The sequence below is a fragment of the Spermophilus citellus genome, assembly GCF_964194105.1.
Source record: "Spermophilus citellus genome assembly, chromosome: 1".
Lineage (NCBI taxonomy): Eukaryota > Metazoa > Chordata > Mammalia > Rodentia > Sciuridae > Spermophilus > Spermophilus citellus.
This window is the reverse complement of record NC_138182.1, coordinates 202659637-202679963: the sequence shown is the minus strand read 5'-3', so window position 1 is coordinate 202679963 and position 20327 is coordinate 202659637. Positions and strand designations below refer to the sequence as shown.

The window sequence follows — 20327 nt, the reverse complement described above, 5'->3', positions numbered from 1 at the left end:
CAACACTGGATATATAATATACAATTCATACTTAACAAGTCCAGACCCAAATTTTTTTTCTTTTGTTTTTGTGCAATGCTAGGGATTGAACTGAGGGCCTTGGGCATGCAAGGCAAGCACTCTACTAACTGAGCTATATCCCCAGTTGGCCAAACCCAAATTCTTTATTTCCACTCCCCACAATTTTGCCCCTAGTCTTCAACATTCTGCTATTTTGTCCCAATTGGTCACGCCAAATATAAAGGAGCCAGTATTCATTCTTCCTTCATAATAAATCCTTTTCCTCTAAAATATACTGTCAGTCATCCAGTGATCTCTACCACTACCACCCTGAACTGCAGAAAAAAACTCTCAAAGTGATTTCAAAGAAGATCAATGTGCTTCCCTCTGTAAACCTCATCCATGACTTTGCACTGCATTTCAAGAAAAATTTAAACGCCACCCTGGTATCTATCTGCCTCTTCAAGTTCATCTCATGCTACATTCTTCCCTGCTGCTCTCAGGTCAGCCCAAACTGACAATTCCTAAAATCAGCCAGTCTTAGAGCTTTTCTCCAATATGCAAAGCATTTTCAAGCTGGCCCTCCTTATCCAGTTATTATTACAATAGCCTTCTCTGCCCACCTATTTACCTGTTTGTATACTGACGTCATACCATGTGTCCCCTCTGTCTCTAACTTCAGTCTCCAGATACCTTGCTTATTCATTGTATATTTCTTCCCACTAGTACATAAAATCCAGATGGCATGGAACTGTTTTACTGCTGTTATCTCAGCACCATATACAGCCCATATCAACAAATATGTGTTGTATGATGGCAGAACAACATAAGGCCAACCTGAATTTTTCTATTTCAATGATCTATTAAATCTGATCTACTATGATAATGAAGAATGCCCACGTGGTCAACAAGAATTTGGTGAAAACCTGATTACTACACAATAATGTACTAAAAATTTATGATCTGGCTTCAGTAATCTTCTTAGCTTCATCTCCCAACCCCACCCCATCCCCACCCCCACCCCCACCACACACCTTAACTTGTTGCCATTTCCCTTCAGGAAACATAAATTGTCCAGATTGGCTATAATTCCAGGTGTGTGTGTGTCAAGAGACAATACTGAGACTGCTGAAGACAGATCAAGCTTTGTACGGGAAGAAGTTTTTATGTTTAGTTTAGAAAATCAGAGACTATGTGCAAAGTTTATTTTAAGAACTGGAAGGGAGCTGATTAACTAGAAGAGTAAAGACCTAGAGACAACACAGAGGTAACCACCTAAATGCCATAAACACAAAAACACTTTGCTATCATGCAATCAGTATCATGTGTTCCTGTGTGGCAGATCAAGCTTTAGATATCTCCTTACCATTGAGATTTTGAAAGGTGTTATACTACAGCATGTGCTACAATGCGGACCCAGTTCCTGAAACTGCCCCCAGTGAAATTATGTCAAATTTGCCTAATGAAATTTGGTCCCATCTTAGATAATGACTAGAATCTATATAAGTACTTTTTCCACTGATAACACATTCTCCTTATCTTTCTTATTCATTTTAAAACACTCCCTATTCATCTGCTTGTATATTCTATTTTTACTTTAAAATGAAGTCTGCTTACCTATTAAGTGCACTTTTTAAATCATAGCATATTTTATACTTTGTTATTGAGAACATGTTGTTATTTGTTATCATAATTGGGAAATGTGTCTTGGGAGTAATTAACATTTTTAATTTTTTTAATTCTAACAAGCAAATATAAATATTTTAACTTTCAAAAATAACACCTATAGTTCAGCAGTTTCCAATTCTCCTTGTATTCTAAGACTTGTCCTCACTTACCTAATCCCTGAAGTTCTCTAAATTTGTAACCATCTGATTTTATTCCTCATAATTTTAATGTTTGCTATTAAGTGTCCCAGAAAGGACATAAAAATGCTAACTTGAACTTTCATTAGCACATTCCTCCAGTTCTACCATAATTGTTTTTCCATTAAAAAAAAATGATTCTTTGGGAAAAAAATTGAAATAATTAAATTTCCTTTCTGTGCCTGTGAAGAATGTATATCACCTAACTGAAGCAACCCTGTAGGTTGCCCAGAAGTTATGTCTCTAAACTGAAGCACAAAGAGCTAGTTTCAGTTCTTAGGAAGAGTCCTGCTCCTGTTAATGTTACCTCTCTTTGTCTCAAATCAGGAATCAACATGTTCCAGGCACAGAGCTGTAAGAACTGCAAATAATAGCAGAGAAGGAAAAACTAGAGATTACAGAACCCCAGTGAGATCACAACACCTGCAGACAAACAGAACACTTGTTTTGAGGAGGATTGCATGTATATAGGTAATGAGAATCAAAGGATTAAAAACTCAGAGAACTACTGAAATGACAAGTAATGTACAATCTGTCTCTGTAATTTTCTACCTTATACAATTCACATGATGAAGTATGCAGTAAGCTCTGGAAAAGACTTAACCTTTTCCCCTCCGTAGAAGTGAATTACAAGAGTCAATGATCTGGTGTTGTACTACTTTCTGAAATCAAAACAAACAAAAACACAACAGAAACTTACCTTCATAAATGGACCCCAGTTGATATCGACCACTAAAAAACTGTGGCAAGGAAAATACAAGTGCCCCCAGTCCTATCATAAAGGATGCAAATGCAAGCCATCTGGGCTTGTGTCCTCTTTCACCAAAGAATGATACAAATAATGACAATAAACAGAAGGCAATATCGTAGCTTGATGATATCAGGCCAGTCAGGGAACTCTTCATCTCATAGCGCTTCTCAATAGTGGATATGCTGATATTTACTAGGCCATTTACAACAACACCTAAAAAAGAGAAAAGGAAATTTAAGTGGATTACTCTAAGTTTACTACATAGGATATGATTATTAACACAATCTACTAAAAAGTTTGGCTTTTTTGTTGTTTTTTAAAGTGTCAATTTTAAAGTTCTCAAAGTTTCAAAGATAGGCAACCTGAACATACTTCCTCGAAAATCAGTTTGCCTTTTTTTTTTTTTAAGAGAGAGTGAGAGAGGAGAGAGAGTGAGAGAGAATTTTTAATATTTATTTTTTAGTTCTCGGCGGACACAACATCTTTGTTGGTATGTGATGCTGAGGATCGAACCCGGGCCGCACGCATGCCAGGCGAGCGCGCTACCGCTTGAGCCACATCCCCAGCCCTCAGTTTGCCTTTTAAATTGTTTACTTGCGAATTTTCAGGTGCCCAACAAAACTGATGCTTGCCACATACTAAACTGCAGTTAATTGGCCTTAATTCATTTTCCTTTAAGTGATAAATAAAAGTCAGACTGATAGAGTCCCATGAAGTCGGTTTGCCAGTTGTCAAGTGTTCTGTACTTAAAAAGACCTAAGAGTACAGAGTGTACAAGTGACCCCAAAGGCCTTAAAGTAATGCTCAATTGCTTTCTGAGCCCTAACATACTTATCTATCACAACAGCTCACCTTGAGTTTTAAGAAGAGGAAATTAAGCTCTCAAACCTCTTTTTATTTTTTTCTAAAACTTATATGGATATTGAAGATATCATTTAAAAGGTTATAGCAAAAAAAAAAATGAGTTGAGTTTTATTTCAACCACTAGCATTCTAAATCATATGCACTGTAGAAAAAGAAAAAAAGAATTTCCTCTGCTTATTATAAATATAATGAAGGACTACAAGATAAACAAAGATTGGAAAACCCAACTTTGACTGATTTAAGTGTCCTGCCCAGGTATAGATGAAATTTACAAGAGTTTAAACATTAGCATAAATTGAAAATTTTAACTAGTTATGTATTTTAGTTAAGTATCAAGAACTGTTTTCATTATTAATTAATACAATGAGTTTACACATGGCAAAATCTTTAGCATCTCTTTAAATGTTTCTGTATCAAGACTTTAATTAAAAATTATTTTAAGAAAATTGAAATTGCAGCTTTCAAATGTGTTAATATGGTTTTTACTCTTATGCCAGTTTAATAAGACTTTAACAATTTCTGAGATTTCAAGATAAAATATCTGAAGTACCTAGGAAAGGACGTTTTATAAGAAAATATCTGATAATTTGAAAATCCCCCCACCTAAAAATCAACTTCCCACACCTCTCATACTGATTAAATGTCTGTCATTAGAAATCTTTAGGGAACAACTTCTCTTTGAAAATAAATTGGAATTTCCTCTAGAAGGACTACACTTTAATCCTATGAATTCCTAAGTGAACTCTATGCTATGCAAATTCCAAGAACACTGCTTTTAAAAACACTTCCATGAAATACCACACACATTTCTTGCTATTATAAATGCATGGAGATAGGAAGCACATTAGGAAGTTAAGTGCTAAGAGAAATCCTGTTTGTCTTTGAGAAATGCAGAGTTAAATAATTTCTTCAAATTTTGTTTTCCCTCCCAATTAAACATCTATTAATATTTGACGGAAATGGTCTTCCCAAGGATTATGGCAATGATGTTTTCCATCATTGAAACTTAAACTGAAACATGAATTAATTTATTGGATCACATTCATCCCAGATTATGCTTCTTAAATTGGTGATTTCTCGGTACATGAATTTTCAGGCTAAAACAAACATTTTTCTAAGTGCACCAATTATATTTTATAATAATTTAAAACAAGATTATATATTAAGTATAAATGACATATTCTAGAATAATTTAGAAATTTCACAATAAATTTTAAGGAAAAAAACAAGGTAAGTTTCGAGTTTTTGAATTTTACATTCCTTTGACACAAAGACATTTCACAATCACTGACTCTTGACAAGTAAGTTGAGTCAATAATGGAAGGAGACCTGAGGGGAGGACAAGAAACTAAGCTTCAATGTGTCCTTCAGTCTACTCCACTTTACACACCCATACACTGCTCCCCAGGAGTCACCTTAGGATAAAGTCCCACTTAGATCATTCCTTGCATTATGAGCTACACCTACTCCTCTCACCTTCTCTATGCTTTCTTTCAAGGAAGTCATTCACCTTCCACCATCTCTCTCTCTCTTCTCTTCTAAACTCGCTGAGATTGCATATTCCTGAGGACCTAAATCTGGACTTAATCTGTAACTCCCAAGAAAACCAAAATGAAATTCCTGGAACAAAACAGATCCTGGATAATTCCTGTGTCTGAATGGCTAGGAAAGCTTTACCCTTCCACAAGGCCTGAAGCCTTTGCTAATGTACTCACTGGAATGCAATTGTGTCCACAGCCCCTATCTAAATATACTCACAAAATGTGAATGCTTGTATCTAATCTATACTACAGATTTTAAATTTATTTCCTTTTCGAAGGGACCTATTTTCATTTACAAATTTATTAATCCAGATGGAGAAATAATGGAAAATAATCCCTTTAATAAAGAACTCTGAAAAAATAGGCTTTTTAAAGTAGAATGGATTACCCCCGGGGTTATATCATTCCCAGAGGTCCTTCTAATCTTCCCTGGAGGGATCCAATCAGCTTAACCAAGGAAAAGCACAAAATAGTAAAATCTTGTATAGCAAGTTTTTAAATGTTGCAATAAAGTAGAAGCTAAAATGTAGAAGGTTGAACCTGGTAGGCTGTGGTCGGTGATGGCTCCAACAAATTCCAAGCCCACCTCGCCTCGCACAGCGCGTCAGCGGCGCGGGGATCCCTGCACCTGCCCTCTTCTCCCTGAAACCTCGCCGCGTCTCGCTAGCTCTCCACCGGACTGACGCCCCCTTGAGAGAACTCTTGACTTTACCTTGAGTGAGGGCCAACAGGCAGTAGTGAATCAGAAACCCTTGTGGCGTGTTGCAGCGCTGGAGACACTGGGGATGCAAGTTGCTCCATCCGCAAGACCCCTCCTCAAACTCCGACTGTGGTCCGGGGCGCTCTTCGGAAGCCGGGGCAGTTGATGAAGGCAGAGGAGGTTCCCATGACCTGTGGGACTCCGGAGATTCCTGTGGCTGAGAACCCTCCCTCTGGGTGTCGGAGGATAAAGCAGAGACTTCCACCTGGGAGGGCGACGCAGACAAGCGATGCGGGGTGTCTGGGCTGGAAGGAATGAAAGCCGGGTTCTCAATGCCTTTGGTTCCCTTCATTGTCGTGAACTGTTCTCCGGACTCCAGTGCCTCGGAGCAGCAAAACGCTAGGTTCCTTTCTGGCTCCTCCCCTGGACAGGTGACAGCGCCCCCGTGCGGAAAAGCGTCCCACCTCCCGGCCCTCCCACCTCTGGCTGTCTCACAGCCACAGTCATCCGGACCCTCCCCCAGAAGCTCACCGCTGCCTGGAGCTTGGAATGCAGTCACCAGACTGCATGATAAGTGGGTGGCGCTAGGCTGCGCCATACCTGTCACCTCTGGTGTCAGGATAGGGCTTATAGGAAACCGCAGCGTAGGCACGCGATCCCGCCCGCTCCAGGTGAGAAGTGCGAGCCGCCCTACCCTAAGTCCCAGGCCCTTGGGGTTCTTTCTTGGTGCCCAGGGACAGGGAACAAATAGGGTTTCTGGGAGTCTGTGGCCAAAAACTCCCCCTGGGTGCTGATATGAAAGCTGTAAACAGAGTTGCATCAGAAGATCTTTCAAGAAAATATCTTGCGGTTTTCTTCCTTTGCTACTTACCAAAGCAAGAATCCTGGACTCCAAGAATCAAACAGCCACACGTATAATTTTGGATTCCATGAACATCGTGATAAAACTTTTACCTGTCATCTTCCTCAGAAAGCATACTAGCTTCCCATAACAACCACTTTATTGGCAACATAACCACTTCTTAGTTTTTATTTCCTCCAAAAGAAAAGAGTAGAAATCATGAAACTGAAAACTTATATTTAACCTTCTCTGGACAGTATGTTGCATATCTAAGATCAACAATGCTGATAATCATGTAAATAATTATCATGTATCAAATAATCCTGTATATAATTTTTACCCATGAAATTATAAGCAGAGACTTTAAAGACCTTAACACTATCTGTGATAGGAATTGCAATTTGTTCATTCTTTCATCATTAAAAAAAAAAAAAAAAATCCTAGGTTGTAGACACTCTTAGGGTATACCAGCAAACAAAAACTGAGAAATAGGGCTGGGGTTGTGGTTCAGCAGTAGAGCACTCGCCTAGCACATCTGAGGCCCTGGGTTTGATCCTCAGCACCACATAAAAATAAATAAATTAAATAAAGTCTTTAAAAAACACCTGAGAAGTATTCAGACACTTATGTACTTAACATTCCAATAGGAGAGAGCCAGTAAATAATAATACATAGTGGGTGGTACATAATATGATAAATGATTTGTAAAATATTTGTATCAATTACTTATATTGTAGTTTCTGAGTTGAGGGATTGAGTTATAAAATATACACTTACTTTGAAAAGACATTCTGTTCCCTGTTCCCTAACAGTTAAAAAAAAAAAAAGTCTAGTCTAGAATATGGGGAAGGAGTAGCAATAAAAACTAACATTTTAAAATGTCTACTATATGCCACATTATTAATCCTTGCATGATCATAACTATTATTACCTACATTTTACACATTGAAGAAATCATATACCAGCAAGGATCAGTAACTCTCACAGCAATAAGTGTTCTGCCACTTGTTAAGGATTTGTTCTCAGTTCTCTCAGCCTGGACATTTTTATTTTCTGTTTTTAAATAACCACAGTCAGAATTATCACATTCTGAGATATCAGAACACATATTTCACCTATATTTGTGAGGTTTGGGAAACTTATGCTGCATTGAATACTTCAATTTTGGAGGTGTCCAAATGAAATATGGTATGTAACCCTCTTAATCTCCCCACTCCATCTTTTTTTTTTTTTTCTGTTTTCTTTTTTTCATTGTACTGGGATTGAACCCAGGGCATTCTACCCTGAGCTATATCTCTAACCTGTTTTTATTTTTATTTTGAGACAGGATCTGGCCCAGGCTGGCCATGAATTTGTGATAATCTTGACTCTCCTCCCAAATATCTGGAACTTTGGCACTCACCACTCTGCCTGCTTAGCCTTCCTTTTGACAGAAATGGACTTAAATTTGGCATCTATAAGTATAATGAGAGATCACTATTTTAGCTATAGAATATAAATAATTCACTCATAGTTTTATTTGAGGAAATGTGGACCTGAAAATATAGCTTAAGACTATTCTGCAGCTTTTAATTAACAAATCCAAACTATCCAATCAAAATCAGAGTATTATAATCATCATACACTTAAATTCACACTACCAAGAAATCACTTTTACAGTGTTAGAGTGTAGGATTTTGTTGAAAGACTGGCAAAAGTTCTATTGCTTCATACTAAGCACCTCTTGCTCTTACTGAAAGTATTACCAACACCACTTTCCTATTACCTTACATTCTTGATGCTGCAATGATAGAAGTAAAGGGACTCAGGTTTACAACAAAGATTTTCAAACACTTGACAGTTTTCACATCTGATAATTCAGTGGAAAATTGTCACATTTTAAGTTAATATGTTGATTAATTTATGATAAATATGTCTCTAATGAGAATTGTAAATGTACTTGACAAATTGCTATAATTTTGAAGTGGATCTCATTTGCTATATTTTAAGGGATAATGGGGGCGAAAACAGTGTCTAAATTTTATGGTAAGCTATAACACTGTACATATAAGCAGATATCTCTGCTATCCTCTGCATTGTGCAATATATCTTCCCTATCAGTAATTGAATTAACTAAGGTAAAGTGGCATAATGAGAGAAGCCATTGAGATTAGTCCCCTAACTCCCTTTTCTCTGATTCCATGATTGAGAGCACTTTATGATTACATTTTGGCCTTTCAGGTTGATTGGTCTACTGGATAAAAAATGTACTGATATGCCTATTTTGAGTACTATAATTTCCCCTTCTGTGTACTCTATTAATTCCCTTCCAGTTGCAGACCAAATGTAAAAATTTTTTAGCATTATAATACTAAAAGGCTCATAGAATACTAACCTTGAGGATCTTGACAGTACCTCAATACAAACATGATACTGATATTAATGAAGCCTTAAAAATCCCAGAGTTAACATTTTACTAATACAGAGGATTTATTTAACTAATTCAAAGCAATAAATCCATCTAAATAATTTAGTATTCTTCATTTTTCCCATTTAAATGTTTCACAGAATATATAATGAAAAATAAGAAAAATTTAAGGCTAAATTATGTATTTTAATGCTGTTTTGAACTACAATTACACATAAACATATTTATATTGAAATGAAATGTAGCTATACTTTCCTTTTATACTAATCATAAATTATTGAGATATATAGCATAAACATGACAGATCAGAATTTTTGAAAGTACTTGTGTCAACACAACAGTTAATGCAATAATCTCTTAAGAAAGCTAACCTTGTAGATACAAAAAATTCCCTACAATGTAAAAAATAATACACAATGTCAATTTAAACTTTCTATTGATATATTACTGCAATTTACTCAAAACACCATTGAGCTTCCTAAAGTATACTTATGATACAAATATTATATTATTGCAAAAAAAATCATAGTGAATTTATACATATCAAGAGGTGTTTTTAACTAAAAGAATTCATTGTAAATTAATAATGAGGATGTTATACCTAAAATGTATTTCTTTGCTACTCAACATCTGATTTTGATGTCTAATAGAACCTTCAATGTGCTAGGAAGATATGGAAGATATGTAATCACAATAGCATAATCATGACAAAATGTCATCATCATTGATTAGAAAAACAGCCAAACTTCAGCTCTTGATAGTTCTGTAATTTAATTTAGTCATTACTTTTCTCTCAGCAAAAGGAACTAGTACAATGATAAAAGTTGTTAAAATTTAGATTTGTAGAACCACAAAGAACATTAAGATACCATTTGTTCCAGAAGCCTACCTCCAGGAATTTTAAAGTCAAATGTACCCACAAGCTCAATGCACTCAGAACCAAAAAAGAGACCAATCATAAGTAAAGAGAGAGAGGTGACTAAGGGATTTTCATATATTCTTTCATATGAATCTTTTCTTAATTTACTGGGAGTTGGAAATAGTGTGAGGTTGAGGGAGCTAGAAAGGTATTATTTAAAAGCAAAACAAAACACAAATCAAGTAAGAACTCTAGTGAACTTGTTCAAGGTAGTGGACAAACTTTTTTTTTTTTTTAATTTACATTTTGTTCCCTGAATGGTACAGGTTGCTCCATCATAGCCAACTTTGAGAAAAAGGAAATTGAACTCAGGAAAGTCGCTGCAACACTAGCCACCTTCATAATCCCCTGCCCTAGGTCTGCCTTGTCTACTCACTTGCCATTTGTCACTGTGGACCTCTGGACTGCTCTAATGCTCAAAACCCTTAACTGTCCAGACTCCACCTGATAGAAAATAAGGACTTTGGGTTACTTCCCCAACTTTTCCCTGTTTCAGTAGGAAGCATCTTGGAGATATCGTCGCCCATTTTTCCCTAGAAATGGAATGTAGAAATTGACAGTGGGGAAATGTAACCATGGTCCCCTTTAGGCTTTGAATACAGCCCTTGCTGCTCTGTCTCTGCAACTTATTTTTAAAAGGACATGTTTCTTTCTCTTCCTCTCTCCTTGCTCTACCTAATCTCTCCCACTTCCTGATGTCAGGGGGGAAATGATTACCTTTCTTCCCCATTTTAGGCAGATGTATCTGTCCTTGAAAACCCACCCACCACAGGAATGAAGTAATCCAGACTTTGGGGATGGTACCAGAAGATCTCAGAAATGACTCTCTCCCAAATTAATAAGTGAATTACAACTCCAACAGAGAACATATGGAATGCAGCCTTTGAATCACTTCTTTAAAAGTCTCATGTTCCTGCTGATGGGCAGAATCATAGCCTCTGGGACAGGAGTCCCCTGTGTTTCTCCTCTGCTAACAAAGCAATAGACTTTTTTCTTTTTCTAAAAAGAAAACAAAACAAAAACAACAACAACAAAATAAAATAAAACCCTTTATATTTCTACTTAATAATTAACAATTAGCTGTGGAAATTCTTAGAGCATACTAAGTACAAGCACGAAGATATCAGATCTCACAAAAGAAGTATGAGAACAGAGAATGGCTTCAGTGAACACCAGAAAATGCACAGAATCAAACATCTATTCTCTGAGGTTAGGTAGAAATGTTGCCAAAAGCTCGGTCTTTAACCCTAATTCCAATCCAATAAGAAGTACATGGTTTTGAGAAAAAGGAAAGAAGTTGATTGCTTTGCTAGCAAGGGAGAAACACAGGGGACTCCTGTCCCAAAGGCTGTGATTTTGCTCAGGAGCAACAGGTACTTCTAGAGAGGAAATTCAGAGAAAAGGAGATTAGGGAGGAGAGATCAGGAAGGAGAAGATCAGGGAGGAGAAGTTTAGGGAAAAGAAAGAAGATCAGAGAAGATCAGGGAAAAGAAGATCAGGGAGAAGTTTGGGGAAAAAGAAAAAAACACTTTAAGTTTCAAGGCCACAATGTATATAGTCAAAGCATCAAGTGAACCCCTGTTACAAAAGATCTCTGTATTCCATTTTATCAGAACATATGAGAATTTACTAGACCAAAAGATTATAGAACCTAAGCTCTTCTAAGGCAAAGTGAAATCAAGGCAATTTTTTTAAAAAATTTGATATTGATATTAAAAGTATAGCCAACACACTCTACTGTCATGTTTATCTAACAAGAAGAAATTTTAAAAAATGTATAGCCAGGGCCGGGGTTGTGGCTCAGCATAGAGCGCTTGCCTGGTGCGTGTGAGGCCCTGGGCTCGATCCTCAGTACCACATAAAAATAAATAAATAAAAATAAAGGCATTGTGTACAACTAAAAGAAATAAATATTAAAAAAAATTATAGCCAATGGAAGCACTTTGCTTCCGTCAGAAATGAAGTAACAGGGACCAGATTTAACCTGAAATATGTAAAAGAAGAAAAAGAAGATACTATAAGATGCTGATAAAGAGTAACCCTTAAGAGACAAGGAGGAAGGCAAGCAGTTTATATCTTGAGAATGTTTTCATGTGACTGAGGGGAGGGCAGGAGGTGGGAAAGGACACAGTTCTGTCAAGTATGCAGCCAAGGAGACAGATCTGATGTCTGAGGAGACCCGTGGTTAGAATACATAGAGCATAGTACTAGAGAGGGAAAAGAAAAGCCACATGGAGGAGAGGTGCAGAGTGTGCTCTACACAGCAAAGTGTGCATAGCACATAGGTGAGAAGAAACTTTTTTTTTTTTATAAAGAGAGAGTGAAAGAGGGGAGAGAGAGAGAGGAGAGAGAGAGAGAGAGAGAGAGAGAGAGAGAGAATTTTTAATATTTATTTTTTAGTTCTCGGGGGACACAACATCTTTGTTGGTATGTGGTGCTGAGGATCGAACCGGGCTGCACGCGTGCCAGGCGAGCGCTACCGCTTGAGCCACATCCCCAGCCCCGAGAAGAAACTATTATAGTGATAGGAAATAATCATCTGAAGGGTCAGAGGAATGAGCCAATAGTCACACAGGGCCTAATAAAGGTGAAATAAAGTTTCAGGCATAAAAATCATAAATAAATAAATAAACAAACAAACAAACAAATAAATAAATCCATCACCCAGACACTTGCATATAAGAAATGTTGAAAGAAGCCCTTCAGAAAAAGAAAAAAAAATGATGATATATAAAATTTTCTTATTATTTTGATCTCTGTAAAAAATAAGTTAGTATTTAAAGAAAAATAAGAATGTGGGGTTCATAAGATATGGGAAGGTGAAAAGTATGACAATATTAGTATAAAGATTAGGAAAACAAAAATGGAAGCTATTGTATTTGACTTCCCAGTCAGTGTATTCAAAATAGGATGAAATGATTAAGTCACAACTCTCTAATCTAATCACTTTACCTCTGAATATTCCTGCCTTAACAGGAGCTTTTGGGGGACACCCAAAACAAAACCATAACAGTAATTACACTACAATCATAAAAGAGAATACTCATATTCTCCTACTCACTCTCAATATAATTTTAAAGAATATGAAGTTGTAAATATGGCAAAACATAAGTCATTGAAAAGTCTGAGTAAAGAGTATATGTACTGGGCTGGGGTTTAAGCTTAGTGGTAGAATGCTTGCTTAGCATGTGTGAGGCATTGGGTTCTATCCTCGGCACAGCAAAAAATAAAGCAAAATAAAATAAAGAAATAAAATGAAGGCATTCTTGTCCATCTACAACTACAAAAATATCTTTAAAGGAGTATATTTAATAATATTGCTACTCCTATAATTTTTTTGGTAATTTTACAATTAGCACAAAATTTGAGATGTAAGGTTTGAAAAACAAATATCTTTCATAAAACCTTTTAAAAGTTTCCAATTATACTCAGAATACAATAAAATGCCATTTCATGACCTACAGGGTCTTGTATATTTTAGCCCTTGGTTATATCTCAGTCCCTATGGCATACTGCTTTTACTCCTTGCTCAATACATTTATCATTAGGATCTCTTTCTTTTTCCATCAATACGACAAATCTTCTCAGCCTCGAATCCTTTAAACTTGCTATTCTCTCTACCCAGAATATTGTTCTTTAGGATCTTGTAAAGCTGACATTTTCTCAAATTCAATCTCAGCATAAATGTCATCTTAAGGAGGCTTTCTCTGGTTTGATTGAAATAGTCACACACACAAACACAAAGAGAGAGAGAGAGAGAGAGAGAGAGAGAGAGAGAGAGAGAGAGACATATTCTCTATATTATATCACCTGTCCTGTTTACTTTCCTTATATCTTTTGTCACAATTCACAGATATTTTGCTCCCCTGTATTATCATCTTTCCAAAACCAAAATAGGTTTGTATTTCTAATTTTAGCATGATAAACATTTATTTATGAAATCCGACACCTAGCATGACAAACACTTATTGAATGTAATGAATCGATCTGAAAGTAATCCACAAAATTGTAAACATTATAATAACCATCATGATGCCTGTCATTTATATTGACAGTAACATGCGAAATTCTTTATGGGTACAATTAGTCTGTTAACCTTCCCAATCTTACTTGGTGTGATAGGCAGCTTCTGCAAGGACTTCCAATGACCCCAACCTTGTGGTTCTCACAACTCTTGGTCATTCCCTTCTTTTGTAAGTGCTGGCTAGAACTATTAACTTGCTTCTTACAAATCAAATATGGAAAAAGTTGTGAGATGACAAAAAAATAGCAAACATACTAAAGTGAAATTTGGTAGATATGACCTTGGTTACATTATCAAAGTTAAATAATATTAGTAATATATATTGACAACAAGTACCCTATGGGATGCAATGGAAAGGGCTAATCACTCCTGCATTCTTATAATGCAAAATCTCAATCTATTCATGAAAAAAATGTAAAGCAAATCCAAATTGAAGAGTAATTTACAAAGTGACTACTAGTCATAAAAGTTTGTAGATTACGAGATAAAATAAAAACCTGAGGAACAATCCTAGAACAAAGAGGATAAAGAGCTATGACAACAGAAGACACTGTCATGTCCGAGATGAGATCCTGAAATGGAAGAAAAAATATTGGCTAAAATGCTGGTGGCATGTGAATGAAGTTGTAATTTAGCTTAACAAAAGTAATGGAATGTTTGTTCTGAGAGTAGGCTGTCAACAACAGTGACTCATCTTGCACTCTCTCTTTCTGCCTCTAATGAAGTAACTTGCAGAGGAGCTGACCTATAAAGAAGTCTGCATAGCCAGGAACTATAAGTGGTCTCTGGTCAATTTCCAGGAGGGGCTGAGGCCCTTGGTCCAACAGCCCTTTAGGAACTGAATACCACCATAACTATAGTAGTGAGCTCAGAATCAGAAGCAGAAACATGGAGATGACTGCAGCCAACACTGATTTCAGCCCCTTGAGATGCTAAGCCACAGAACCCAGGTAAACTTCATCCAGATTCCAGGCCCACAGAAACTGGTATGATAAGTATTCACTGTATTAAGCCACTACATTCTGGATTAATTTGTTATTTGATAAAAAATTACTGAGTTACATACTGTCTTGGTTACTTAGTAACCTAGATAGATTATTCTGTACAATTACGCCTATTTTGACAATGAGGAGGGTGGCTTTAAAATGTTTGTAACTAGAGGCTGGAATCATGGCTCTGTGGTAGAGCACTTGCCTAGCATGTGTGAGGCACTGGACTCAATCCTCAGCACCACATAAAAATACATAAATAAAATAAGGATATTTTTAAAATGTTATATAACTTGCCCAAAGGCACACAATTAAGTGACAAAACTGAAATTCAAATCTTATTTTTTTTTTCAGAGACAAAATCTATTGTCTTAATCATTGAATTATAATGTGAGAAAAGGTCCTGTATGATAGTAGATTTATGTATATATAAGTATATATATATAAATATAAATATATATATATATGTGTGTGTGTGAAACAAAAATGATCATGTTATGGCAAGATTGCAATAAATCACCAAGTCAACCTAAAAATATAGAATGCTTCATGAATTTGAGTGTCATCCCTGCACAGGGGCCATGCTAATCTTCTCTTTACGGTTTCAGTTTTAGCATATGTACAGCCTTAGTAAACACAGTAGTTACATTTTTGCTAATGAAATTGTTTAAAGCCAGAATTTTTTACAAAACGCTGGAACCTATTTTCAAATAAATTTATGAACATAATACTCTTTAACATGTAATTCTGTTCAAGTAAAACTTTTTTTTTTTCCTTTGATGGGGTGGCATTATTATCATCACACTCCAAATGGATGATAACAAGCAATAACACTGAACTAGCAAATTCTCTTAGTTACTTGGAGGTACTCTCAAAACAATCAGTAGCCCAATAATAACAGAAAATATCAGAATTCCAAAAGATTCTTTATAGTTACATTGAGGGATTTCAGAACTGCTCAAGGAGAAATATATGAAATGAGCTTTATTTGGGAAACACTTGAACAGGATTGCATGTGAGGAAAGTCTCTCACAGCATACCATGTAGAGGCTACAGCTCTTGGGTAAGCAGTATCCAGAAAGGAAGGAGGGCAAGGGAACTCAGAGGGGAAAAGAGGAACATGGAGGAGACTTTCATGACTACTTGATGTTCCGAGCACTCCAGCCAAGAATCAGGATCAGATAGCTGCAAAAAGGGGCAGCAGTGTGTAGGGCTTATCTGATCTGTGGTTAATGCCTGTTGAGCAATTTCCCATAATATGGAAAGCACATAGGCTATAAATGGATAAGAATCTGTTTATCTGGGCTATCTTGGAAACACCAGAAGTGTAAAAATTTGAATTTGGCACTAGTAAGCGTAAAGAGTTAAGCTCAGGAGTTGCAGACTACCAGGAATTAATAAACCAACCCAGGGGTTATCTCTGGTTCACTCATATAACAGATCCACACTAGAGTTCTACAAATTGACTTGACCCAACAAGCAACAACTTGCTTTAAAAACCTTTAGGCTAAAATAAGATCATAACTTTTGTTACTTGGCAGGCAAATGTGAAGTGTCAAAGAAGTGTTTGTGCATATGGGAGCCTCAAAACACTTTGAGAAAAATATTGGCCCCTCCCCGGGCATTGATGTATTCTCTGCCCTGGCACTTGCAGGAGGAACTGGGGCTAACTCTAGGCAAAACAAAACAAGATTTTTAATGTATAGTTACATTTTACTCTGGTTTTTTACTATCTTGTATTTTTTAAAAAGATGACTTTTAAATGAGATATACATTCTTCACTGCAATCACTAACCACAATTTAGAATTGCAAATCTGTGTGACAGAGGGCAGATGAAATACAAGGGTTGAAGGGGAATATTAATTATGAGGTATAAAATTTTAAAGCTCTAGTGTCAAACCAGAACTCCACGAATAAGAAAAAATTTTGTGCCTTATAGAAATATCTACCCAGAGCTATAATTTGGTAAATGTATTTTTAGTATAAACTATGTCAAGACATATTGCAGTAAAAATGTCACTCTTCAAATTGTGGCATGTTAACATAGTAAAGACTTTATTTCTAGCTCCATACATGTTTAACAAGCATTTGGGGGATGTTTGCTATATAATATACATTCACTCAGGAGCCCAGGTTAACTGAGGATCTACCATCCTGCAGATGTACTATCTGAACCATTATAGACACAGTAGCCCCAACGAGAATCTCAGAAGTGATCCATTTCATTTCTGTTCACATTTCACTGAACAGAATTAGTAACAGCAAAATTTAAAGGAGACCAAAAAAATGTAAGTGGGAGATGTGAATAGAATATTGGATGAATATTATCTCTGGGACAGTGCCACTCCTACAAGTTTTGGGAAACTAGTATGATAGCTACACTAGTTTCCTATTGCTTTTTTCACAAATGACCAAAAAAAATAGTCACTTAAAAAAGAAAGACATTTGTGATCTTATAGTACTAGAGAATGCAAAATGGGTCTCATGTGATGGTATTCCTAGACTCTGGGTTCCTTCTATTTACTGCAGCACAATTCACAATAGCTGAACTGTGGAACCAACCTAGATGCCCTTCAGTAGATGAGTGGATAAGTAAAATGTGGTATATATACACAATGGAATATTACTCAGGATTAAAAGAGAATGAAATCATGGCATTTGCATATAAATGAATGGAGTTACAGAATATAATGCTGCAACTCCAGTGAAGTGAAGTAAGCCAACCCCCCAAAACCAAATGTGGAATGTTTTCTCTGACATAAGGAGGCTGATTCATTGTGGGGTTGGGAGGGGGAGCATGGGAGGATTAGAGGAACTCTAGATAGGGCAAAGAGATGGGAGAGGAAGGGAGGAGGCATGGGGGTAGAAAAGACAGTGGAATGAGATGGATATCATTACCCTAAGTACATGTATGAAGAGATGAGTGGTGTGAATATACTTTATATACAACCAGAGATATGAAAAATTATGCTTCATATGTGTAATATGAATTGTAATATATTCTGCTGTCGTATATAACAAATTAGAATGAAAAATTTATACATGTAAAAAAACCCCAAAAATATTCAAGGTAGTCTTTCTCACATCCTGTTACTGAAATTGGCTCTCTGTGTTCTTCTCTGACATTTAAAAAACCTTGTGATTACATTCAACCTGGATAATGCAGAACATTTTCCCAATTTTAAGGGTCAGGTGATTCAAACTTTAATTCCATCTGTTATCTTACTTCTACTTTGTCATGTAACATACCTGATTTATGGCTCTGGGTATTAGAACAGGGAAATCTTTGAGTGGCCATTTTTCTGCCAACCTCAATAGTATAGGAAAAACATTCCTACAGTTTCTTCATACCTGCTAATAATACTTAGTATTTTGTGCAATGCCTTTACATAAAATTCATATTTAAAAACTGTAAGTATGGACTGATAGACTTCCTTGTATCAATTTATAGGAATGAAGCAATTCAATACATTTTCTTTTTGTCTTAGAGGCAAGGAAGAATAATGAATTTGGTAGTACTTGCCATAGACATTTCTTTTTTAAAGAAAAAGAAAATTTGTAGTTGTAGATGGACACAAGACCTTTATTTTATTTATTTATCTTTATGTGGTGCTGAGGATCAAACCCAAGTCCTCACATGTGCTAGGCAAGCACTCTACCACTGAGCTATAGCCCCAGTCCCTGCTATAGGCATTTTACAACATCAGTTTCTGGAATAAATATGTCCTGTTTTCCTGGGTTGCCTTATAATTTCTTTCCTTTGAAAAAATGTTCCCTGCTACTTCCAATGATTTTAGAAGCAAAACTGTTTTATTAAGTGCATTTATAGAAAAACAAAATAATGTTAGCTTTGCTCAATCAATAACAATTATAGAATATTGGATGCAAAATGAAAGGAAAAATAAATATTTGCCACCATTGTGTAGAACAAACTTATTTTGTATATTATGTACAACCATGTAGAAAGCACAGCAGGAAAGAATATTCAAAGCAATAAAATAGTATCCCTTCCCTCAGAAGCATAACATTTATTTGGAATGACAAAACAATGTATATGAAGACACAAGTATGTCCAGCAGGAGATAAACAGACTGTGGCTTATGAAAAATGCTGAGTTAAATCAGGAGGAAAAATGATCAATAGTATGTGAAGTCTAATGGGCCAAGAATCAATGTCAGAAATAATTTTAATTAAAAAGCAACAGAAGTGTTTGTGTCAGATGATTTATTCTTTTAATAAATTTTATGATGGAAGAATTTTTTTGTAGTTGGACACAATAAGTTAACTTTATTTATTTATATGTGGTGCTGAGGATCAAATCCAGGGCCTTGCATGTGCAAGGTGAGCGCTCTACCACTGAGTCATGACCCAGCTCCACTGAAGAATTATTTCATTTGGTAAATGCAGCCTTGATATCAAAACAAAAAAAAATGTTACTTCCTGAAAATAAAAGTTACAGAAAAATTCTACTTAGAAGTATATATGCCATGATTTTATCCTCTTTTATTGCTGAGTAATATTCCATTGTGTATATATGCCAGATTTTTTATCCATTCATCTATTGAAGGACATCTAGGTTGGTTCCATAATTTAGTTATTGTGAATTGGGCTGCTATAAACATTGATGTGGTTGTGTCCCTATAGTATGCTGTTTTTAAATCTTTTGGGTATAGACCAAGGAGAGGGATTGCTGGGCCAAATGGTGGTTCCATTCCCAATTTTCTAAGAAATCTCCATACTGCTTTCCATATTGGCTGCACCAATTTTCAGTCCCACCATCAGTCTCTAAGTGTACCTTTTTCCCCACATCTTCATCAACACTTATTGTTGTTGGTATGGAGTTATAGAAGATAATGCTAAGTGAAGTTAGCCAATCCCCAAAAAAACAAATGCCAAATGTTTTCTTTGATATAAGGAAGCTGATTCAGAGTGGGACGGGGGAAGCATGGGAAGAATAGATGAATTCTAGATAGGGCAGAGGGGTGGGAGGAAAAGGGAGAGGGCATGGGGTAATTAATGATGGTTGAATGGGATGATCATTATTATCCAATGTACATGGATGAGGACACAAATTGGTGTGAGTATATTATGTATACAACCATTGAGCTCTATATATGTAATGAGTTGTAATGCATTCTGCTGTTATATATAAATAAAAAAAGAAAAAATCCACAATTAAAATAGAAAATATAAGTCTTTGTGAGTATGGGATAAAAGCTGCTAGACAGTTTTATGTTTGTCATTTCAAATGAATTCAGAATTATGCATCTGGTAAAAATAAATTCAATCGATTGAGTTTTCAAGCAAAGTCATGTTTAAGCACAAAGTATATTAAGAAAACACAAAATTCATAAAATGAAATTTTAGTTTTTTAATTTCAAAAAAGTATATATGCAAAATTCTCAAAAAAAATGAGTAAGCCAAG

The 20327-nt window shown here is 35.9% G+C and overlaps 1 protein-coding gene across 1 annotated transcript in view; it reads right to left on the bottom strand.

Moving 5' to 3' along the window:
- The window catches only part of LOC308655162 (solute carrier organic anion transporter family member 4C1-like), a gene marked incomplete at both ends in the record, with an annotated part of 55186 nt that extends 49113 nt beyond the window's left edge, over positions 1-6073 (bottom strand). Inside the window, 2 exons of the mRNA XM_081305014.1 lie at positions 2566-2829; positions 5734-6073. Coding sequence (XP_081161140.1) covers positions 2566-2829; positions 5734-6073 — 604 coding nt within the window. The remainder of the gene's footprint in view (positions 1-2565; positions 2830-5733) is intronic.
- Between the last annotated feature and the right edge of the window lie 14254 nt (positions 6074-20327).